Raw genomic sequence first — 18556 nt, forward strand, 5'->3', positions numbered from 1 at the left:
ATTTTTCTCTTTAAGTTCTATCTACTAATTTTAACTTGATTTGCAATTTTTTCTTCTTTGATGATCTCATTTTCTGTTTTTCTTCTATATGTGCATGGAAATACTATAAGGAAGAGTTATTTCTCCAATTTGTTTACTTACCCATTTATACCAGAATGAAGCAATTTCTATATTTATTATTTGAGTTATAATCCAAAATGTGGTTATGTATACTTTGTGACTCAAATTTTTCTGTCTTTGCCTTGGAGAGAGCCTTAAGGTTAACTCTAGTGTCCCCCCTCCTTTGCCCTTCTTTTTAAGCAGAGTAAAGTTGATTGTAAATTTTCTTATTCATTGCCACTGTTTTGCTAGTAAAGTGATGGTTTAGGAGCTAGGCTCTTAAATATTACCTCCATTTTTGATTGGTTGTTTTTTGTTTGTTTGTTTGTTTTGTTTTGTTGTCTTGAGACACAGGGTCTCCAAGGTAACTTAAGCTGGCCTTGAACTGGTGGCAGTCTTGCTTCCTCAGCCTCCAGAGAGCAAGAGGCTCTCTACCAACCTTAGCACTACCAACCTTAGCTTCTCTAATGATTTTGAATTGCTTGAAACTCTATGCTTAAAAATAACTTTTGCAAAACTTTAGACTATGTTAGATGATTTCTTTTTTTTAAATATATATCCAAAATGTGTTTATTGGGCTGGTTCCCACTCATCTCGAATCAGGTGCTTTTCAGTGCTGCTTGCTCCTGAAGGAGCATCCTTCTGTCAGCCTTGCTTTCCCGCCTGTAGGCTGACAGGACAGTGGAGCGGCTGACACACAAGACTACCGTCTGTGCATGGCTAAAGACCGTGGTGATTTTATAGCATCCTGGGCACTTCACATCCATAAAGTAGGAATTGGGGATCTGCACCAGGCGCTCCTCTGGAGAGGGATGAAGGAGATCCTTTGCGAGAGGCATGTTCTCGTAGGGAGGTCGTCACCGCCGGAAAGCGATTTCTTTTTTTAAAAAAAACATTTATTTTTACTTTATATGTATTGGTATTTTGTCTGCACATATGTCTGCGTGAGGGTGTTGGATCTCCTGGAATTGTAGTTACAGACAGTTGTGAGCTGCTGTGTGGGTGCTGGGAATTGAACCCCTGTCCTCTAAAAGAGCAACCCATGTTCTTAACTGCGGAACTATCTTTCCAGTCCAACTCTTTAATTTCTTGATGCTATAGCTAGAAACACAGTTAGGTGTTTATATATGTTCCATCCTTGTGATTGTGCTGAAATAAACTAGAGTAGCAGTGATAGATACCTCAGGCATCATTTGTGGCCCAGTTCAGTCCTTCATGATAACAGTACTCAGTACAGTTTGGGGAGGGTGTGCTTTTCCAGAAATCTCAAATTGGAAATCTCAGATTACTAAATCTCAATTTTAGCAACCTGTTTGCCTTCCTTCCTTCCTTCTTTTATTTATTTATTATCTATCTATTTACTTATTTGTTGAAAGGTCTGCCTAGACATAAAATTTAGGGTCTGGCATTTGCCAGGCAAGTACTCTATTGTTGGGCTATACATATCCAGCCCTCCTATACTGATGAAAAATTTTTTAAAATTATTTTTATGTATGTGGGTGTTTTGTCTGCATGTATGCCTGTTCACCATGTGCATGCAGTACCCTGGAGTCCAGAAGGAAGTGTCAGATCCCCTAGGCCTGGAGTTACAGATGGTTGTGAGCTGCCATGTGGGTGCTGGGAACCTAACTTTAGGTCCTCTGGAACAGCAGCCAGTGAGTGCTCTTAACTCGTAACCACCTAGCCATCTCCAGCCCTGGTAGGTTTGTTTGTTTGTTTTATTTTTTTTTAATCTTCTTGCCTCCACCTCCCAAGTGCAGGGTTATAGTCATGTACAACTATGTGTTGAGTGCTGGGGATTGAACACAGGGTATGTGTGCTAGACATGTATTCAGCCAACTGAACTATCATGCCCCCAGTTCCGATTTATTTGTTTAGAAAACTTTATTTCCTTCTGTGACCTCTGTTTTGTTGATGACTAGCAGTTTGGCTTTATCTTTTTAATTCTTTTGCTCAGATATATTTAGGAGTTAAGTATACTGTGCTAATTTTATAAAACAAAAAAGGTGTTTAAATAATACCACTGCAAGTAGAGATAGGTAATAATTTATCAATAGTCACAAAGGTAATTGTATTTAAAGTTGTGTGTCTAACTTACATTGAAATTATACTTTCTATAATAAAAATTTAATAAATTAGATATTCATTTTTGAAATTAAACCACAAAGCTAAAAATCAGTTGTACTTTCTAAAAATATGTATGTAAGGTCTTGATTGGGAGGCTCCTTTTAAAAGTGCCTAGATTATGGAAATAGTCAGAATTGCGAAGAACTGAGAGGTTCCTTTGGGAAACAGTGGACAGAAACTCTGTTGTCTTCAGGTCATTGAAGACATGTTTTAGTGATGATTTTTAAGTTAGGAGTAGTGGTGGTGTTACTGGAATCAGAATCCCTGTGCCCTGGGTAGCTCCAACAAGCCAGGTTTAACTGTTCATCTTGGGCAAGCCAATTAAAAGAGCCAAATTAATAGCAGGAAACAGAAAGGGGGACATTTATTCAATGCAATCACACTGGGAAGAGGTATAGAGAGATCCAGGAACACCTTAAGATGCCTGTGCACCATGTTATAACAGTGCCCTGAGAGGCCAGAAGAGGGCATCAGATCTCCTGGAACTGAATGGAGTAGAGATGGTTATAAGCATCCTGGGAGTGTTGGAAATCAAACCTGGATCCTTTGCCTAGGAAGCCAGGGCTCTTTATCTTTGAGCCATCTTTGTAGCCCACATGCTTTTCTGTTTTCTAGGAAGAGGGGATGTTAGACTGGATTCTAGGAAAGGGTCATAGACATTATTTCACTGGAGGACTGCTCTGCACCGTGAGTAGTTTGCTCCTTGAATTTGAGGGAGAGGCTTTTGCTGTTGATGAAAGAGGACCTCATGTTTTCAAGCCAGCCCTATTAATATGTTATGTAGCTGAGTCTGGCCTTAAAGTCAAGATTTTCCTGTCTGCACCTCTCAAAGGCTTGCTGAAATCACAGGCATGGGCCACTGAGCCAGGAGAGACAATTTTACTGGCTGGAGCATAACCTTCCCTAGTCTCATAGTGTAGAGGACTGGGATTTAATTAGCAGAAGTTTCCTCAGCCCTCTCTCTCAGAATAGGAATCACGTGTTTTCCTTGGAAGAGGAAGTTCACTCCTGAGAGATTGATCTTGGGTGGCACTGCCTCCTTACTTGACTGGGTAATTCACATGTTCGTTCAGCTACGCATCAAAGGGCTGCTGGTGGATCTAGTTTTGGCTTCTGCTAAACCACATACAGTCCTTTTCAGGAGCTGTAGTCTTCATAACAAGCTGTTGTTAGCTCTGTTTTCTTGTAGAACTTAACAGTACAACATACTGTTTATTAATATGATTTTCTTTCTGTTTTGCAGTGATTATTTATTCAAGTTACTTCTGATTGGCGATTCTGGAGTTGGAAAGTCTTGCCTCCTCCTTAGGTTTGCAGTAAGTTGAAATTAAAGTACTTTTTATAATTAATGGTGCACTTAACTGTACAATTAGTGCATGCTTTCTAGTTAGACAAAAATCAAACTGTTTTATGTCTATTGACTTAACTCTTTCAGAATTTGTACATCTAAGAGCTCCCAAACCCTGCCCTCTGTGGTATCTTGGACTGTTAAATAAGTGTTGTAAGTGCTGTTCTTAAAGGAAATTCATGGGAAAGCTGGGTGTGGTAGTGCATGCCTGTCATCTCTCCACCTGGGAGGTGAAAGGGGTGACCACTTTGGGCTTGAAGTCAGTCCAAAAAATACGTAAGGAGAGAGAGAGAGAGAGAGAGAGAGAGAGAGAGAGAGAGAGAGAGAGAGAGAGAGAGAGAGAGACAGACAGACATGGGGGGGAATGGGACAACAAAGCCAAGAAAGAAATGCAGTGAAGTGTGGTGATAACATTAGCATCTAATGCTCATTGTAGAATTCTGACTGATTCCAATGGAGGTGAACAGATAATGTGGGATATTTGGCCTTAGTGACAGTGACATGGAAAGAAATCTTCAAGCCACATTTTAATAGAATAAAGAGAAGCATCACCAGCCGCAGAGTGCATGGTATCATATGTACTGATAGTCATGTGCATTCAGTAACTCAGATTAAGTTTTACAACCATAGTAACCTAGTTCTCTAGCTTTTTTTTTTTTTACTTTAATTGAAATTTGAAAAAGATCATTGTATTTTAGTTCCCCATTTCATAAGCCACTTGGCTAGTGGCCACCACATTGGCTAGCAGTTTATGTCACAGAAAAGTTGAGTTTGTCATGCTGCTCTTAAGTTCCTACACCAAGGTGTCCGTCATGGTTGTCAGAGAACTTCCCAGGTGTTGCTTTGCAGTTCAGGGATGCTTAGTCTCCATTCCTGTTTTTTCATGAAAGCTTCTTTTGAAACAGTTACTTGTTTTTCTGTGTTTGTGTACACGGGGCAGGTGTGCACATGAGCACAATAGCAGGTGTGAAGGTCAGACAACAGAGTGCATGACTTGTTTTGTCCTTTCACCTGTGGGTCCCAGGGGCTGGACTCAAGTCATTAGGCTTGGGGGCAGGCACTTCTATTCTCTGATCTGTCATAAGAGCCCTCATGAGGTCATGTTCTTTTCTTTTTTGGGGGGTGTGGTGGGGAAGGGAGCTTTTCAAGACAGGGTTTCTCTGTAAAGCTCTGGCTGTCCTGGAACTCACTCTGTAGACTAGACTGGTCTCAAATTCACAGAGCTCCACCTGCCTCTGCCTCCCAAGTGCTGGGACTAAAGGCGTGCGCCACCACCGCCTGGCCAGAATGAACCCCAGGACCAACATGGTGGAAGGAGGAAGCTGACTGTCAAAGATTGTCCTAACACCTCTACATGTACATACTGTGCATACTGTGCTATGCACACATCCACACACATACATACACTAAATAATTTTTTTAAAAAAAAACAAGGTCTCACTATGTACTCTTTGAACTTACTATTGTAGACCAGGCTCGCCTCGAACTCACAGGGATTCACCTGCCTCTGCCTTGAAGGAGGGATTCTTATGTGTATTGTATTTCAATTAAAAACTTCCACCAGGATATAAACTAGATTTTGGAATACATCCCTAAGAGGAGAATGAAATGAGCATTGTTTGTTGGTCAGTGGATCGGGTATTTAAGGAGCAAGAGTTTTACTGATAAAACTCAGGTATCTGGTTGGGTGAGCTCTGACAGTTACAAAATCTTCTTGACATAATCAAAATATTTACCAAGAGATGTATACAAAACAATAAAGAACACTTGAAAAATATTTCAAGGAAAAAAGAAACTTTTTTGCTTTAGAACACAAAGCAAGATGAAATTAGATGTTAAAAACTTCGTTTATAAGCTTTGACTATAAAGCAAGTGAATTTAAAAAAATTTTTCTCTGTTGAACATTGATTTTATTAACTCTTCCCCTTCAGGATGATACGTACACGGAAAGCTATATCAGCACAATTGGTGTGGATTTCAAGATACGAACTATAGAGTTAGACGGGAAAACAATCAAACTTCAGATAGTAAGTGGTCTTGGAAATTGTTTTGGTAAATGTACGGTGTATTTATATATATTTACTATTCTAACAAAGTTGAATATAAAGGTTAAGAGCCATGCATTGATGATAGTTTTTAGACCAAAAGGCATTTCCTAGGTTCACTTTTCTCATTGAAATGCCTTCCTTCTTCCTCATTTTTTAAGAATAAAATTATTTATTTTTATGTGTATTGATATTTTGCCTGAGTATGTTTCTGTGTGAGGTTGTCAGATCTCCTAGAACTGGAGTTACAGACAGTTATGAGCTACCATGTGGGTCTGGGAATTGAACCCAGGTCCTCTGGAAGAAGGAAGAGCAGCCAGTGCTCTTAACCACTGAGCCATCTCTCCAGTCCCTCCTTGTTTGTCACCTGTGTCGAGGATTGAACCCAAGGTCTATAAATCTGCACTGTCAGCATGGAGTTATATCCCAGGTCCTCCGTGTTAAAATTCTACCTGTAAAGCAGAGATGCTCATATTAAGTCAGCCTTAGGACTGATCTCCTTCTCCAGTGAAAGTCAGAAGTTTGAGTTTTTCTTGCCTCACAGTGGATATTTACTTGGTATCTTCTCTATGTCTTTTACTGTGCTAGTGTTATGTTTATGTTAGAAGGAACCTAGGAGAGGCTAGGTACATTCATTAAAGAAAGACAACTATTAGTTCTCTGGGTGTTTCTCCTTTAAGATCATATACTCCAGCTCTGTGGAAACACAGAATTTTATTGGAAGGAAACTTAGTTTTTCTAATATTCTTGTTTTACTCTCAGAAAATGGATGCTGAGAGAATGATTTGCCTAAAGTTACTGGCAAAACCAAGTGATATATAGCTCTCCATCTTCATCCGGGGCCCCTGCGTTATCTCAACTACCTTATCCATCTTTTACCGCTTTAGCATGGGTTTGTGTACGCCAGCTTGTCTGTGATCTTAAAAAAAAAACATCATGGGGTCAGCAGGATAGCTCAGCAAGTAAAGGTGCTTAATGTCAGTCAAGCCTGCTGACCTAAGTTTGATCCCCAGGGCCTATGTGGTAGGAGAGAACCAACTCCTGCAAGTTGTCCTCTGACTCCATGTGTGTGCCATGGCAGGGTGTCCTCAGTGTGAATATCAGTCTCTCTCTCTCTCTCTCTCTCTCTCTCTCTCTCTCTCTCTCTCTCTCTCTCTCTCTCTCACACACACACACACACACACACACATGGTGTGGCGGGCAGAAAGTAAGTAAATAGTTTTGTTTTTTAAATTGGGTTTTAGTTTTTAAAAATCAGTATGTTGTAGAATGGACTTATATAGTATGCAGTAACACTGAAGATTAGTCTTTGTACTCTTTCTTTTCTCCTTCCTTCCTTCCCTCCCTCCCTCCTTATTTTTGAGGCATGATACTCTGTGTAGTCCTGGCTGTCCTGAAAGTTGCTCTGTAGACCAGGCTGGCCTTGAACTCAAAGATCTGTCTGCCTATCTCTGCCGCCCAGTGCTGGGGTTACAGGTGTGAGCCCGGTCTTTTATGTTGACTTAGAATAATAACAAGTTTGCTGAGCCCCAGCCCCAGCACTGTTTTCCGGCTTACTAGTTTATAAGGTAGTTTTGAGGATCACATGATGCTTGCTGTGTGTTTACCTTTGTGACCTTGGAGAAAGCATATCAGTGGGCTCTGTGATGTGCCCTATGAAGGCGAGAAGTAAACACTATTATGAAAAGAGCCACTCCAGCCTGCCACCTGGGTACCAGTTGCATAGGTGGTGATTATTCCCTACAGGATTTCAATACTTGAAACATTTTAATTTTGTCATTTCCTTTGTCTGGAAAGGATCTTGCAGATTGCTCTCTATTGGCCTTTCATCTTCAATAGGAATTTTCTTCCCATATCTGATGCTGTTATGTAAACATATTTGGGGAATTCACTAATTTCCAAAGCGGCTGCTTCCATTTATTCGGGGTTTTAGCTATCTTTTGTTTGTTTTTATTTTTTTTGAGACAGGGTTTATCTAGACCTGACAGTCCTGGAACTTGCTTTGTAGGCCGGGCTGACCTTGAACTCACAAAGATCTGCCTTGTTTGTGCTTCCTGAGTGCTGGAATTAAATCTGAGCAGGAGCCAGTGTGCCTTAATGTCTATGGAATTCCTCTGCATTTTGAAACTGCGGATCAGACTAACTTCTTTCTGTTGGCATCTGCTCTTCAGATTGATGTCATCACATCATCTTCTTGCTCAGTTGATCATTTCTTTTTGGAATTGTTTTTTAGATCCTTTTGAATTTGGGTCAGTCTTGCATTTTAAAGTGCCTTTTCTAATTTCTTAAAAATTTTTCACCCTTTCGTGTGGGGAAACGGCTCAGTGCAGTGATTAAGAGGCAGGGAACTCAATTCCCAGATCTCATGCTGCACAACAGCACTGTAATTTCAGCCCCATGAGGTTCAATGCCACCTTCTTGCCTCTGTGACCAAGAGGCATGCATGTAGTGCACAGGCAAACTGTAGTGTGTGTATGCAGGCAAAACACTCACACATAAAAATGAAATTTCTCTCTCGGACTTGAGGGACTGGTGCTTATATTGTTAACCCACTGCAGAATACAAAAGCAAAGCAATGTAAAGGGTACATATGGTCTGGGGAGATGGTTCAGTAGATAAAGTATTTGTAAATGTGAGAACCGGAATTCACCCATCAAAATGCCATGTAGGCACGGGGTCACCTCTAATTCTAGTCCATGGAAGGCAGAGACCGTGGATCCTTGGAGCTCAGTTATTAGTTGTATCAGTGAGCTCTGAGTTCAGTTGGGAGATCCTGCCTGCTTCAGTGAATAAGGTGGAGAGTAATCCAGGAGGACTTTATTCAGCCTCAGATCTCCACATGCATACACCATACATACACACACTTAAAGGGTGCACACGTGTGTGCAATGTGTGTGTGTCTTTATGAGTGACACAGAGAGAGAGAGAGAGACTTCTGTGAATGAATGGATGTTTTAAAATTTTAAATGTAAAATTGTGTCATTACATTTCAACTTGCTAGACTTCATTTTCCCTTCCAAGTGTTTTTTCCTTTCACTGTTTATATTTAGTGGTGATGGCCAGGTCTTCAAAATTAGTGCTTATACCATTGAGCAAGAGGGGCACGCTAATAGAGTCATGCTGGAAGATCCAGATGATACCAAGTTCCTTAGTGTTGACAGTGATCTTCATAGTCTGGAGTTCACAGTCTCAGTTTGGACCCAAAAGAAAGGAATGAAGCCAGCATTAGTTCTGTTTTTAAGATAAGCAGCTGCTAAACCTTGTATATTATTTGCTTTCTTTTTCTCTCTCTTTTTTTTTTTTTTTTTTCAAGACTGGATTTCTCTGTGTAGCCCTGACTGTCCTAGAACTCTCTTTGTAGACCAGGCTAGCCTTGAATTCAGAAATCTGCCAGCTTCTGCCTTTGACTGCTGGGGTTAAAGATATACACTTAACACCACGCCTGGCTGCTTTCTTTTTCATCTGGAAGTGTGTTAATGTTACAGACTTTGGGGCTGTACTGGAGACAGAGCTTACTATGTAGCCTTGGTTGGCTTTGAGCATGTTGTAATCCTCCTGCTTTCTGCTGGGACTGCAGGCATGCACCACCATGCCCAGTTTTACACCCCCCCCCCAAAATTCATATGCATCTGCATATTATTATCTATTAAACCATTATCATATTTAAAAGAATATTAATGCCTTATCTAGTCTCTCATTTCTGAGAGTTAAAGAACTTTGCTGGGATTGAATCTTACAGTGCAAGGCATTCGACTACCGCTGAGCTGTGTACACAGCCCTACCATTCATTATCTTTTAGTGGAGTAATTGAGTCATCTGGTTAGACAAACCTTTCTTAACAAGAGGTCATTGGGGACTGAGAGGTGGCTCAGTGACTGCTCTTTGAGAGGACCCTAATTTAATTCCTAGCACCCCCATGATAACTCAGAAATGTTGAACCCGAGTTCTAGGGGATCTAGCTTCCTTTTCTGGCGTCCAAGGGTACTGCACATACATGGTACACAGACACATGTGCAAGCAAAACACTCATACACATAAAATGGAATGTGTGTGTGTGTGTATGTGGCTGTTGCTTAGAAATTTAAACAAAATTCTCATCCTCTTGAGCTACATTCTCAACTGCAGCTGTCTTTATTAGAACTAAGACTTTTTAAATTTAAAAAGTGAATTTGACTAGTTATTTTTCATTTTTTAAAACTCAGAACAATAATACAGTGATGAAGCATTTCTTTTTGGTGTTAGAATCTAAGTGGTAAGTGTAATGATCTGTACTGTCTCAGCAGGGGTGGAGGGTGGGTGGCTTGTCTCTCAAAGAGACCAGACAGATCATTACAGTAAGGTGAGGTTTTTTTTTTTCTTTTAGCAAAGAACTTTTTTTATTTATTATGTATACAATATTCTGTCTGTGTATGCCTGCAGGCCAAAAGAGGGCACCAGATCTCATTACAGATGGTTGTGAGCCACAATGTGGTTGCTGGGAATTGAACTCAGGACCTTTGGGAGAGCAGGGAATGCTCTTAACCTCTGAGCCATCTCTCCTGCCCTTTTGTTTGTTTTTCAAGACTGGATTTCTCTGTAGCTTTGGAGCTTGTCCTGGAATTAGCTCTTTGGCCTTGAACTCAAACTCACAGTGATCCGCCTGCCATTGCCTCCCAATTGCTGTGATTAAAGGCTTGTGCCACCACCCCCCAGCTGCAGTAAGGTGTTCTTAAAATGAGTTATGTATTTTTGTCTTTAAAAATTTATTACTATTATCAGACAGGCATACTGGTGCACACCTTTAACCCCAGCAACTTAGGAGGCAAAGGCAAACAGATCTCTGAATTTGAAGCCAGTCTGGTCTGCAAAATGAGTTCCAGGGCTACACAGAGAAACTGTGTTTCAAAAAACCAAAACGAAAACTTATCATGCATGTGTGTGCGTGTATCACTGTATGTCGTGGCACATCTGTGGAGATCAGAAGACAACTTTTTTTTTTTTTTATTTTTGAAAGAGGTCTCTCACTGTTTATATAGCCTTAGCTGGTCTGGAACTTGCTTTGTAGATAAGGCTAGTCTTGAACTCACAGAGCTCCACCTGCCTTTGCCTCCCCAGTGCTAGGATTAATAGGCATGAACCACCACACCTGTCCAGAGGACAACTTTTTATAGTTTTTTTCCCTTCTGTCATGTGTTCTAAGGATCGCTCTCGGGTTGTCAGGTTTGCAAATCGTTTTTTTGTTGTTGTTGTTGTTTTTGTTTTTTGAGACAGGGTGACAGGGTTCCCTGTAGCTTTAGAGCCTGTCCTGGAACTAGCTCTTGTAGACCAGGCTGGTCTCAAACTCACAGAGATCCACCTGCCTCTGCCTTCCGAGTGCTGGGATTAAAGGTGTGCGCCACCACTGCCTGGCTCAGGTTTGCAAATCTTTTGCTGAGCTTTTTTGCCTGCCTTTCCCCACTTTAAGTGTTTAGAAACATCTTCCTTATATTATTTTTTGCTCAGATTAAAATAGTACCTACTTGAACTGGGTGTCATTCTGATTGGTAGGTAACATTAGATCTTTCCATCGCTTTCTGGTATTGTAAACTGTATTAGCCTTTTGTCCTCTGTTCATAGGTCGTGGGGCACTTTTTCCTAGCCCTGTCAACTGGTGTGTGTATGTGTGCGTGCGCACCTAAAGGGCTCCTGGTAGGAACTCTGGTGCCTGGGGATAAGGCCTGGCATGTGCCCTGTGGGTGGGAGGTTTCTACAACCTGGGTCTACTTGAAAATGTGACTTGCAGCTTTACCTTTCCCAAAGCCTTTGGGCTTAAACGTGGTTGAGAAGCAATAGGACTTGCCTGCGTGTCCAGCATGGGCCCTGCCAGGTGCTATCTCTTCACATTCCTAAGGCTTTCGACAGGGTTAGTGCCAGTCCTTGCTTATCGGTCTCTCATTAGTGAAGTGCACCTCCTTGTCGCGCTAGGGCTCAGCAGAACACCCTGGTCTGGGATGAGTGGCTGCAGCCAGGAAGGAGTAGGCTTTGGGCTCTGATTTTTTTCTGACTGCCTGGCATAGCTTCAGTTCTTAAAGAATTTATAATTTTGGTATCAGTACCACCAGCTAAATTGTAGGCATTATTAACATTATGAATAGGGAGGCAGAGGCAGGTGGATCTCTGAGTTCCAGGTCAGCCTGGTCTATAAAACCAGTTAGTTGCAGAACTATCTTAACTACCTTAAGTGAGATCCTGTCTCAAAACAAAACAAAAATTAACATAAAAACTGGTTATGAATAATAGCAGTGTTACTATCAAAAACATACTGTTGGCCTGGGGGTACAGCTCAGGGACTGACAAATTGCCTGGCATGCAGAGAGCCTCAAGCTTAAACCCACTACAAGGTAGGGGGTAGGGAGGAGAGAGCTAGTAAGTAACTTTTGGTGAGGCTTTTTCCCTGTTTATTTTTTTCTCTCATTTAAAAATATTTATGGCCAGCAATAGTGGTGCACACCTATAATCCCAGCACTTGGGAGGCAGAGGCAGGCAGATCTCCATGAGTTTGAGGCCAGCCTGGCCTACAAAGCGAGTTCCAGTACAGTCAGAGCTGTTACAGAGAAACCCTGTCTCAAAAATAAACCAAAAGAGAAAAAAAAAATTCTGGTCAGGAGTAGTGGTGCATGCCTTTTGTCTGTACTTTAACATATTTGATACTTGCGATGCATTTTAATAATGTAAGCATTAAATACTGTTGTTTCAGATCCTAATAATCTGATTTTCTCCTGTACTTTTCCTGCTTTAATGGAATTGTTTGCCTTCCTGATTGTTTCTAATAGTGGGACACAGCAGGCCAGGAACGATTTCGAACAATCACCTCCAGTTACTACAGAGGAGCCCATGGCATCATAGTTGTGTATGATGTGACAGATCAGGTAAGTGCCTAGAGAGTGTGTTGTCAACAAAGCAGGGAGTTACTTTGTGTGTATGTGTACATTTTACACACTCACTGTGTACTTCTGGTTGACCTGCTACTCAATATGTAGACAGGCTGCCCTTGAATACTTTTCTTTTGATCAGAAATTTATTTTTACCATTAGAGAAATTTTTGTAATACATGAGTTTGTTTCTTTCCTTGCATTATAGTTATGGCTAGGGTTTCACAGGAGCTGTTTATCAATCGTTAGTTGCTCCAGAGCTGTATCATTCTTATCTTTTAGGAGTCCTTCAATAATGTTAAACAGTGGCTGCAGGAGATAGATCGCTATGCCAGTGAAAATGTCAACAAGTTGTTGGTAGGGAACAAATGTGACCTGACCACAAAGAAAGTAGTAGACTACACAACAGCAAAGGTATGTATGAGGTTTGACTTTTTAAACTGAATTTTAATTAAGGGAATGAATGGGTCACAGTGGCTAAGTCAGTCCTTCATTGCCATTTCAGAAAGCACTGACAGATCAAGTTAGGAAGGTTTTCCAGTGTTCACTGTTCCTTATTACTCTCTCAGGAATTTGCCGATTCCCTTGGAATTCCATTTTTGGAAACCAGTGCAAAGAATGCAACGAATGTAGAACAGTCTTTCATGACGATGGCAGCTGAGATTAAAAAGCGAATGGGCCCTGGAGCAACAGCTGGTGGTGCAGAGAAGTCCAATGTTAAGATCCAGAGCACTCCAGTCAAGCAGTCAGGTGGAGGTTGCTGCTAAAATTTGCCTCCGTCCTTTTCTCACAGCAATGAATTCGCAATCTGAACCCAAGTGAAAAACAAAATTGCCTGAATTGTACTGTATGTAGCTGCACTACAACAGATTCTTACCGTTTCCACAAGGTCAGAGATTGTAAATGGTCAATACTGACTTTTTTTTTATTCCCTTGACTCAAGACAGCTAACTTCATTTTCAGAACTGTTTTAAACCTTTGTGTGCTGGTTCATAAAATAATGTGTGTAATCCTTGTTGCTTTCCTGATACCAGATTGTTTCCCGTGGTTGGTTAGAATTTATTTTGTTTTGATGTTTATATTGGCATGTTTTAGATGTTGGGTTTAGTCTTCTGAAGATGAAGTTCAGCCATTTTGTATCAAACAGCACAACCAGTGTCTGTCAGTTTCCATGCATAAAGTTTAGTGAAACGTTCTATGTAAGATCTGATTTGCTAGTTCTTCCTTGTAGAGTTATAAATGGAAAGATTACACTATCTGATCAATAGTTTCTTCATACTCTGCATATAATTTGTGGCTGCAGAATATTGTAATTTGTTGCACACTATGTAACAAAACTGAAGATATGTTTAATAAATATTGTACTTATTGGAAGTAATATCAAACTGTATGGTGATAAGTATTGTTTTAATTCTTATGGTTAAAGGGAAATAGAGGTTTGCATTATACTCAACAGCCATTTGTGTGCAGCAAGGGCACTGTAGACCTATCTTATAGCACAGCATCCAGTATTTGCTTTCTAGTAATAGACCTGCTAAGTGACCTAGAGAAGCTTCTGTGCTGTGTAGACTGAACCAGCTTCATTGGTTCAAGGAGCTCAAACTGTATGGAAAACAAGTTTAGAATGTACGCTCCCTAGCGCTTCATCTCCAGTCCTAAAACCATCTGAAGTGGCTTCACTGGCAACACTTTTTCCTGTGTCTGTGGTAGAGCTGGAGAGCAGCACATGCTTCCTCACAGGCAGTGAGTGATCTGGCAGTATGTGCTGGTGCTCCCTCCATGCTCTGAGTCAGATGTCACACATTTTTATTATTATTGTTATTTTTGCTTTTGGAGACAGGGTTTCTCTGTGTAGTCCTGGCTGTCCTGGAACTTGCTGTGTGAACCAGGCTGACCTCGAACTCAGGGATCCACCTGTCTCTGCCTCCAAAGTGCTGGGATTAAAGGCTTGTACCATCATGCCTGGCTTTTTCTCTTTTTCTTTCTTTCTTTTTTTTGAGACAGAGTCTCACTATGTAACTCTTACTGGCCTGGAAGTTAGTATGTGCAACAAACTGATCCCTCACAGTGACCCACCTGCCTTTTCTTTCCAAATGCTGGGATTAAAGGCATGTACTACATACAATACCCAGACTGCACCATTTTTTGAGACAGTGTCTCATGTAGCTCAAGAGGCCTCAAAATCACTTGTAACCAAGGATGGCCTTGAACTCCTAGTCCTCCTGCCTCCACTTCCAGGTGTCAACTTGTTATTCTTTCCAATTGTATAACTCATGTTGGAGGAGAGTTTAAGCATTAGAATAGAAAACAGGAAATGTTGATTGCCCTAATTGTAGAAATTCTATCCCCCGAAAATGAACTCAAAACATGAACGGTAGATGGGAATGATGGGAGAATAATATATTTCGGTGAAATTTTTGCATGTGTAAAAGTTTTGTTAACTAGGAACTTTGAGATCCTAGACTTTGCTTTTGTCTTACAGTGGGAAACAAAGTCTCTTAGGGACACTAGCATTGAAGGTGACAGAGGTCAGAGATTGTTTCCTTCGGTTTAAGCAGCAGCCAAACATTCTTCAATTGGGGGCTTAGGATGTGGCTGCTGACAACACATTTTATTATGGGGTCTTTAATGATAAAATATTAAACTAAAAATAAGTCAAAAATTACAGGTTTCTTTATTTTTCACTAAACAGACAATTGAAATACATGGTACAAAAATAAGTGGTAAGATTATTGTAAAATGAAAAATGGACAGAATATTCAATTTAATTTTCCATCTATGAGAATTTCACAATAAAATCATAGTTTACTTTGTATTATAGATGTGCTTGTTGGGTCTATTCGTCCTTATATAAGACAACTGGAAATTCCTGAAGCCATCAGTATATATGGGCCAAAATATACTTGACCCATATACGTATATATATTTTGTACACTGTTGGGTTTTTTCCTTGTCAATACAAAGGGAGAAAGAGTTCATAAACTGTTTTCTACAATAACTAAATGATACAGAACAATGTAAAACAAAGTGATGCCATGCACTTTAATTTTACAATAGCAAAAACTGTTCAAACTTTTCATTCATTCTTTGTTAGCAGAAAACATTTATTTATAATATAAACAAATTTACAGACTTTGCAAAATTCTAGTTTTCTTTCACCACTGGCAGCAAGATTAGGGCTTACAACACCATTTCAGCACACTTAACTACTATTTGCTTTGATGTATGCACCAATAAATGCAGTTTGGGGGTGTATATCCCACTTTTCAAGTATAAACACTTCAAGACTATTGGGAACTCTAATTGTGCACATAGTAGAGAAATACCAATTATACTAAAAATGAAAAGTGTCTGCTACACAGTAACTTGAAGAGCATTCTGCCACTGCATGGAACCCTTAACAAACAGTAATCACTGGACTCATGCTAACTTCCTATGCTTACTTGAGAAGAAGTTCCCTCAAGCACATATTGGCCATTCAGCACACCACTCCTTTTGGGTTCCATTTAAGTTTCAGAACAACCTGTCTTCCAAGTCTCTGTTTTGTGCTAGAGCTTAACTCTAGACCGACAAGAACCCTGCGTTGAGATGCTACTTTATTGTGGACTCAAATGAACTTTAAAGGACCGTATATAAATTCTAACATGGCCATGTGAACCTACCCTGGCCACACTTGCACATGGAAATAGTGGCATCATCCTAGGCTGAGATAACTTCAGCTCAAAAGTTAACACAGCAGAAGATAAAATTAACAGCTGTGTTGATATTCTTAAGTGGCATTCACAGCCAAGGTCAGAGTTTGCACCCTTTAGTTACAAAAAAGCGTATCTTTTTGTTACAAAGAGGATGAACAAAAGCATAGACCATCTTCAGGCAAGGTAGTACTTTGTTGGGAAACAGTATATTCCAAACTAAACATTGTCAGTTGAAGCTGGTTGTAATTACATTTTAAGAGAACAGGAGCGCTTCATTCTGCATTCAATTGGTGTAACTGGTTAACTCTTTTCTGTAAGGTTCTGCCATCTTCAGGTTTTTTTTTAAATTTATTTATTATGTATATAGTGTTCTGGGCACCAGATCTTATTATAGATGGGTGTGAGCCATCATGTGTTGCTGTTTTGAACTCGACCTCCGGAACAGCAGTCAGTTCTCTTAACCTCTGAGCCATCTCTCCAGCCCATCCATCTTCAGTTTTTATGCTGACTGACTTTCATCCCTGCCAAATGGATTTAATTTCTGAGGGCAGCTCTAACATTAATGAGAAGGCAATTTAAAGTCACACCAGAGAGGTAAAATGTACTGATTTTTAACCAATTCTCATTTGCTAGAAAAGCATTTTCTTTTGCCTTTTGAAAGCACATTATTCACCACGTACAATGTAAGAATAAGCTTGACTTAGAGATGGCAGAATCAAAACAGTTTAATTTGGATCACACCCATAAGCATTGTGGTAAGCCATACTGGGTTGCAGCAGGCATGTGAAATACTGTACTTTATGTCTAAAAAATTATCAGGTACACTAATTCCAAGTACTTAGAACCTTTCTTGAGCAGCTTTCTGTAAATGGCCTCAACATGTTTTATCTGCTAGTTTTTTAACAGAAGAGGTACATGAGACCCACAAATCCTAGTATTTTATCAAAATTGTAAAGCCACGTACTTTTGGTAGAGAAGCACCAAAAGGAAAAGCCTTCGTTTGGAGGGATTCATAATGAGAACAGTGACTCAAGAACCCTTCAGAGATGGGATCGGCATCTTAAAGCAAGTTTGTTCAAAGCTGTGTCTCTCCCTTACACCTTAACTGTTAAATGGCTCTTCCAAGAAGTTCTTGTTTTCTCCCCAAGAACCGATTTAGCTGATGAGTCAGTCTCTGCCTGTGCCTGAAACAGAAAGCAGCAAGGGTGACAGGCATCTGCTCACACTGCTTTGATGCAAATCTGAGTCCCCATTTACTCCTATTATGTTTTAAAGATGTCTTGGTATGTAGCCCAGGCTGGCTTCTGTCACTGAATCCTTTCTGAGATTACAGGTCTGTACAGCCACCCCTCCCACCCTGCCCCAGAGTCTCTGCTCTTGATGTGTTTCCAGCATATGCTCACTGAGACAACTTTATTGGTAAACATTTTGTAAAAGAGGCCATTCCAGAAAAAGTACAATAGAATTGTGTGGTTCTAAAATGCTAGAGAGTAGAGATCCTAGGGTAGGCACCAGGTAACCCTCTTTTTCTCTTGGCCTCTCTTTCCTATTATTCATTCCCAGTTTGACTTTCTAAAAGGTAAGATGAAAGTTGTAGTTAACGAGCAGTATTTGTAAAGTCTCTGGAAGTGCTATTCCCCAGGTCTTTGGGGAAGATATGTGGTATAAGATTTGCAAAGATACTTTGTGGGAAGGGGGTAGGGTAGAGAGCTGGCAATTTATTGGATTTTTGTAGATGTTTGTGTTGTCAAAGATGCTTGGAGACAAGTGCTAAATGAGCTGGGTGAGAAAAGCCTACAGGCCAGGCAGTCTGATTACAGCCCCTTGTAGTGATTGCTTTAACAAAATTTGCCTGAAGATCAGAGTGCAGAGCACAGGAGAGGCCAGAGAGTGGTGACAAACACTTTTAATCCCCAGGACTCAGAGATGGAGATGGCAGCCTGGATCTGTTAGTTCAAGGCCACTCTGGGCTACAGGAGATCGAATCTGTCTAAAGGAGAAACAGCTCACACAAAGGTGACCACACTTGGGAGTCCTAGACCTTTGTTCCCAGCATTAGGGAGATGGAGACAGGAGCTCATTGAAGTCTGAGGCTCACCCCTACAATCCGAGGATTGCCCCTTTGGTCTGAGCATTGGTAGAGGTAAAAAGTCTCTCTAGTGGCTGGCCTGACTGCTTCTCTGACCCTTCAGGCAAACACCAAATACCACTGTAGCCCCACACTGGAGAAGTGCCTGTGGGAAATGAGCACTGGTAAGGGTTACCGTTCCTGTCTGAAGATGGAGTCATGGTGAAGAGAACACACAGAAATGGGGTGCTCCTCAGCAAGCACATGAAAACAGTGGAACCAAC

The 18556-nt window shown here is 40.7% G+C and overlaps 2 protein-coding genes and 1 pseudogene across 2 annotated transcripts in view; 1 reads left to right on the forward strand and 2 right to left on the reverse strand.

Annotated features, from left to right (window-relative positions):
* Positions 1 to 15329, forward strand: part of Rab1a (RAB1A, member RAS oncogene family) — a 28095-nt gene extending 12766 nt beyond the window's left edge. Inside the window, exons 2-6 of the mRNA XM_038323430.1 lie at positions 3470 to 3542; positions 5506 to 5601; positions 12411 to 12506; positions 12792 to 12923; positions 13079 to 15329. Coding sequence (XP_038179358.1) covers positions 3470 to 3542; positions 5506 to 5601; positions 12411 to 12506; positions 12792 to 12923; positions 13079 to 13276 — 595 coding nt within the window. The 3' untranslated portion in view covers positions 13277 to 15329. The remainder of the gene's footprint in view (positions 1 to 3469; positions 3543 to 5505; positions 5602 to 12410; positions 12507 to 12791; positions 12924 to 13078) is intronic.
* On the reverse strand, positions 710 to 938 carry LOC119810108 (annotated as a pseudogene).
* Cep68 (centrosomal protein 68) overlaps positions 15164 to 18556 on the reverse strand; it is a 28463-nt gene continuing 25070 nt past the window's right edge. The window contains exon 7 of the mRNA XM_038323417.1: positions 15164 to 17388. The gene's annotated coding sequence lies outside the window, so the exon portion shown is untranslated. The remainder of the gene's footprint in view (positions 17389 to 18556) is intronic.

Source organism: Arvicola amphibius, chromosome 1, assembly GCF_903992535.2.
Source record: "Arvicola amphibius chromosome 1, mArvAmp1.2, whole genome shotgun sequence".
Lineage (NCBI taxonomy): Eukaryota > Metazoa > Chordata > Mammalia > Rodentia > Cricetidae > Arvicola > Arvicola amphibius.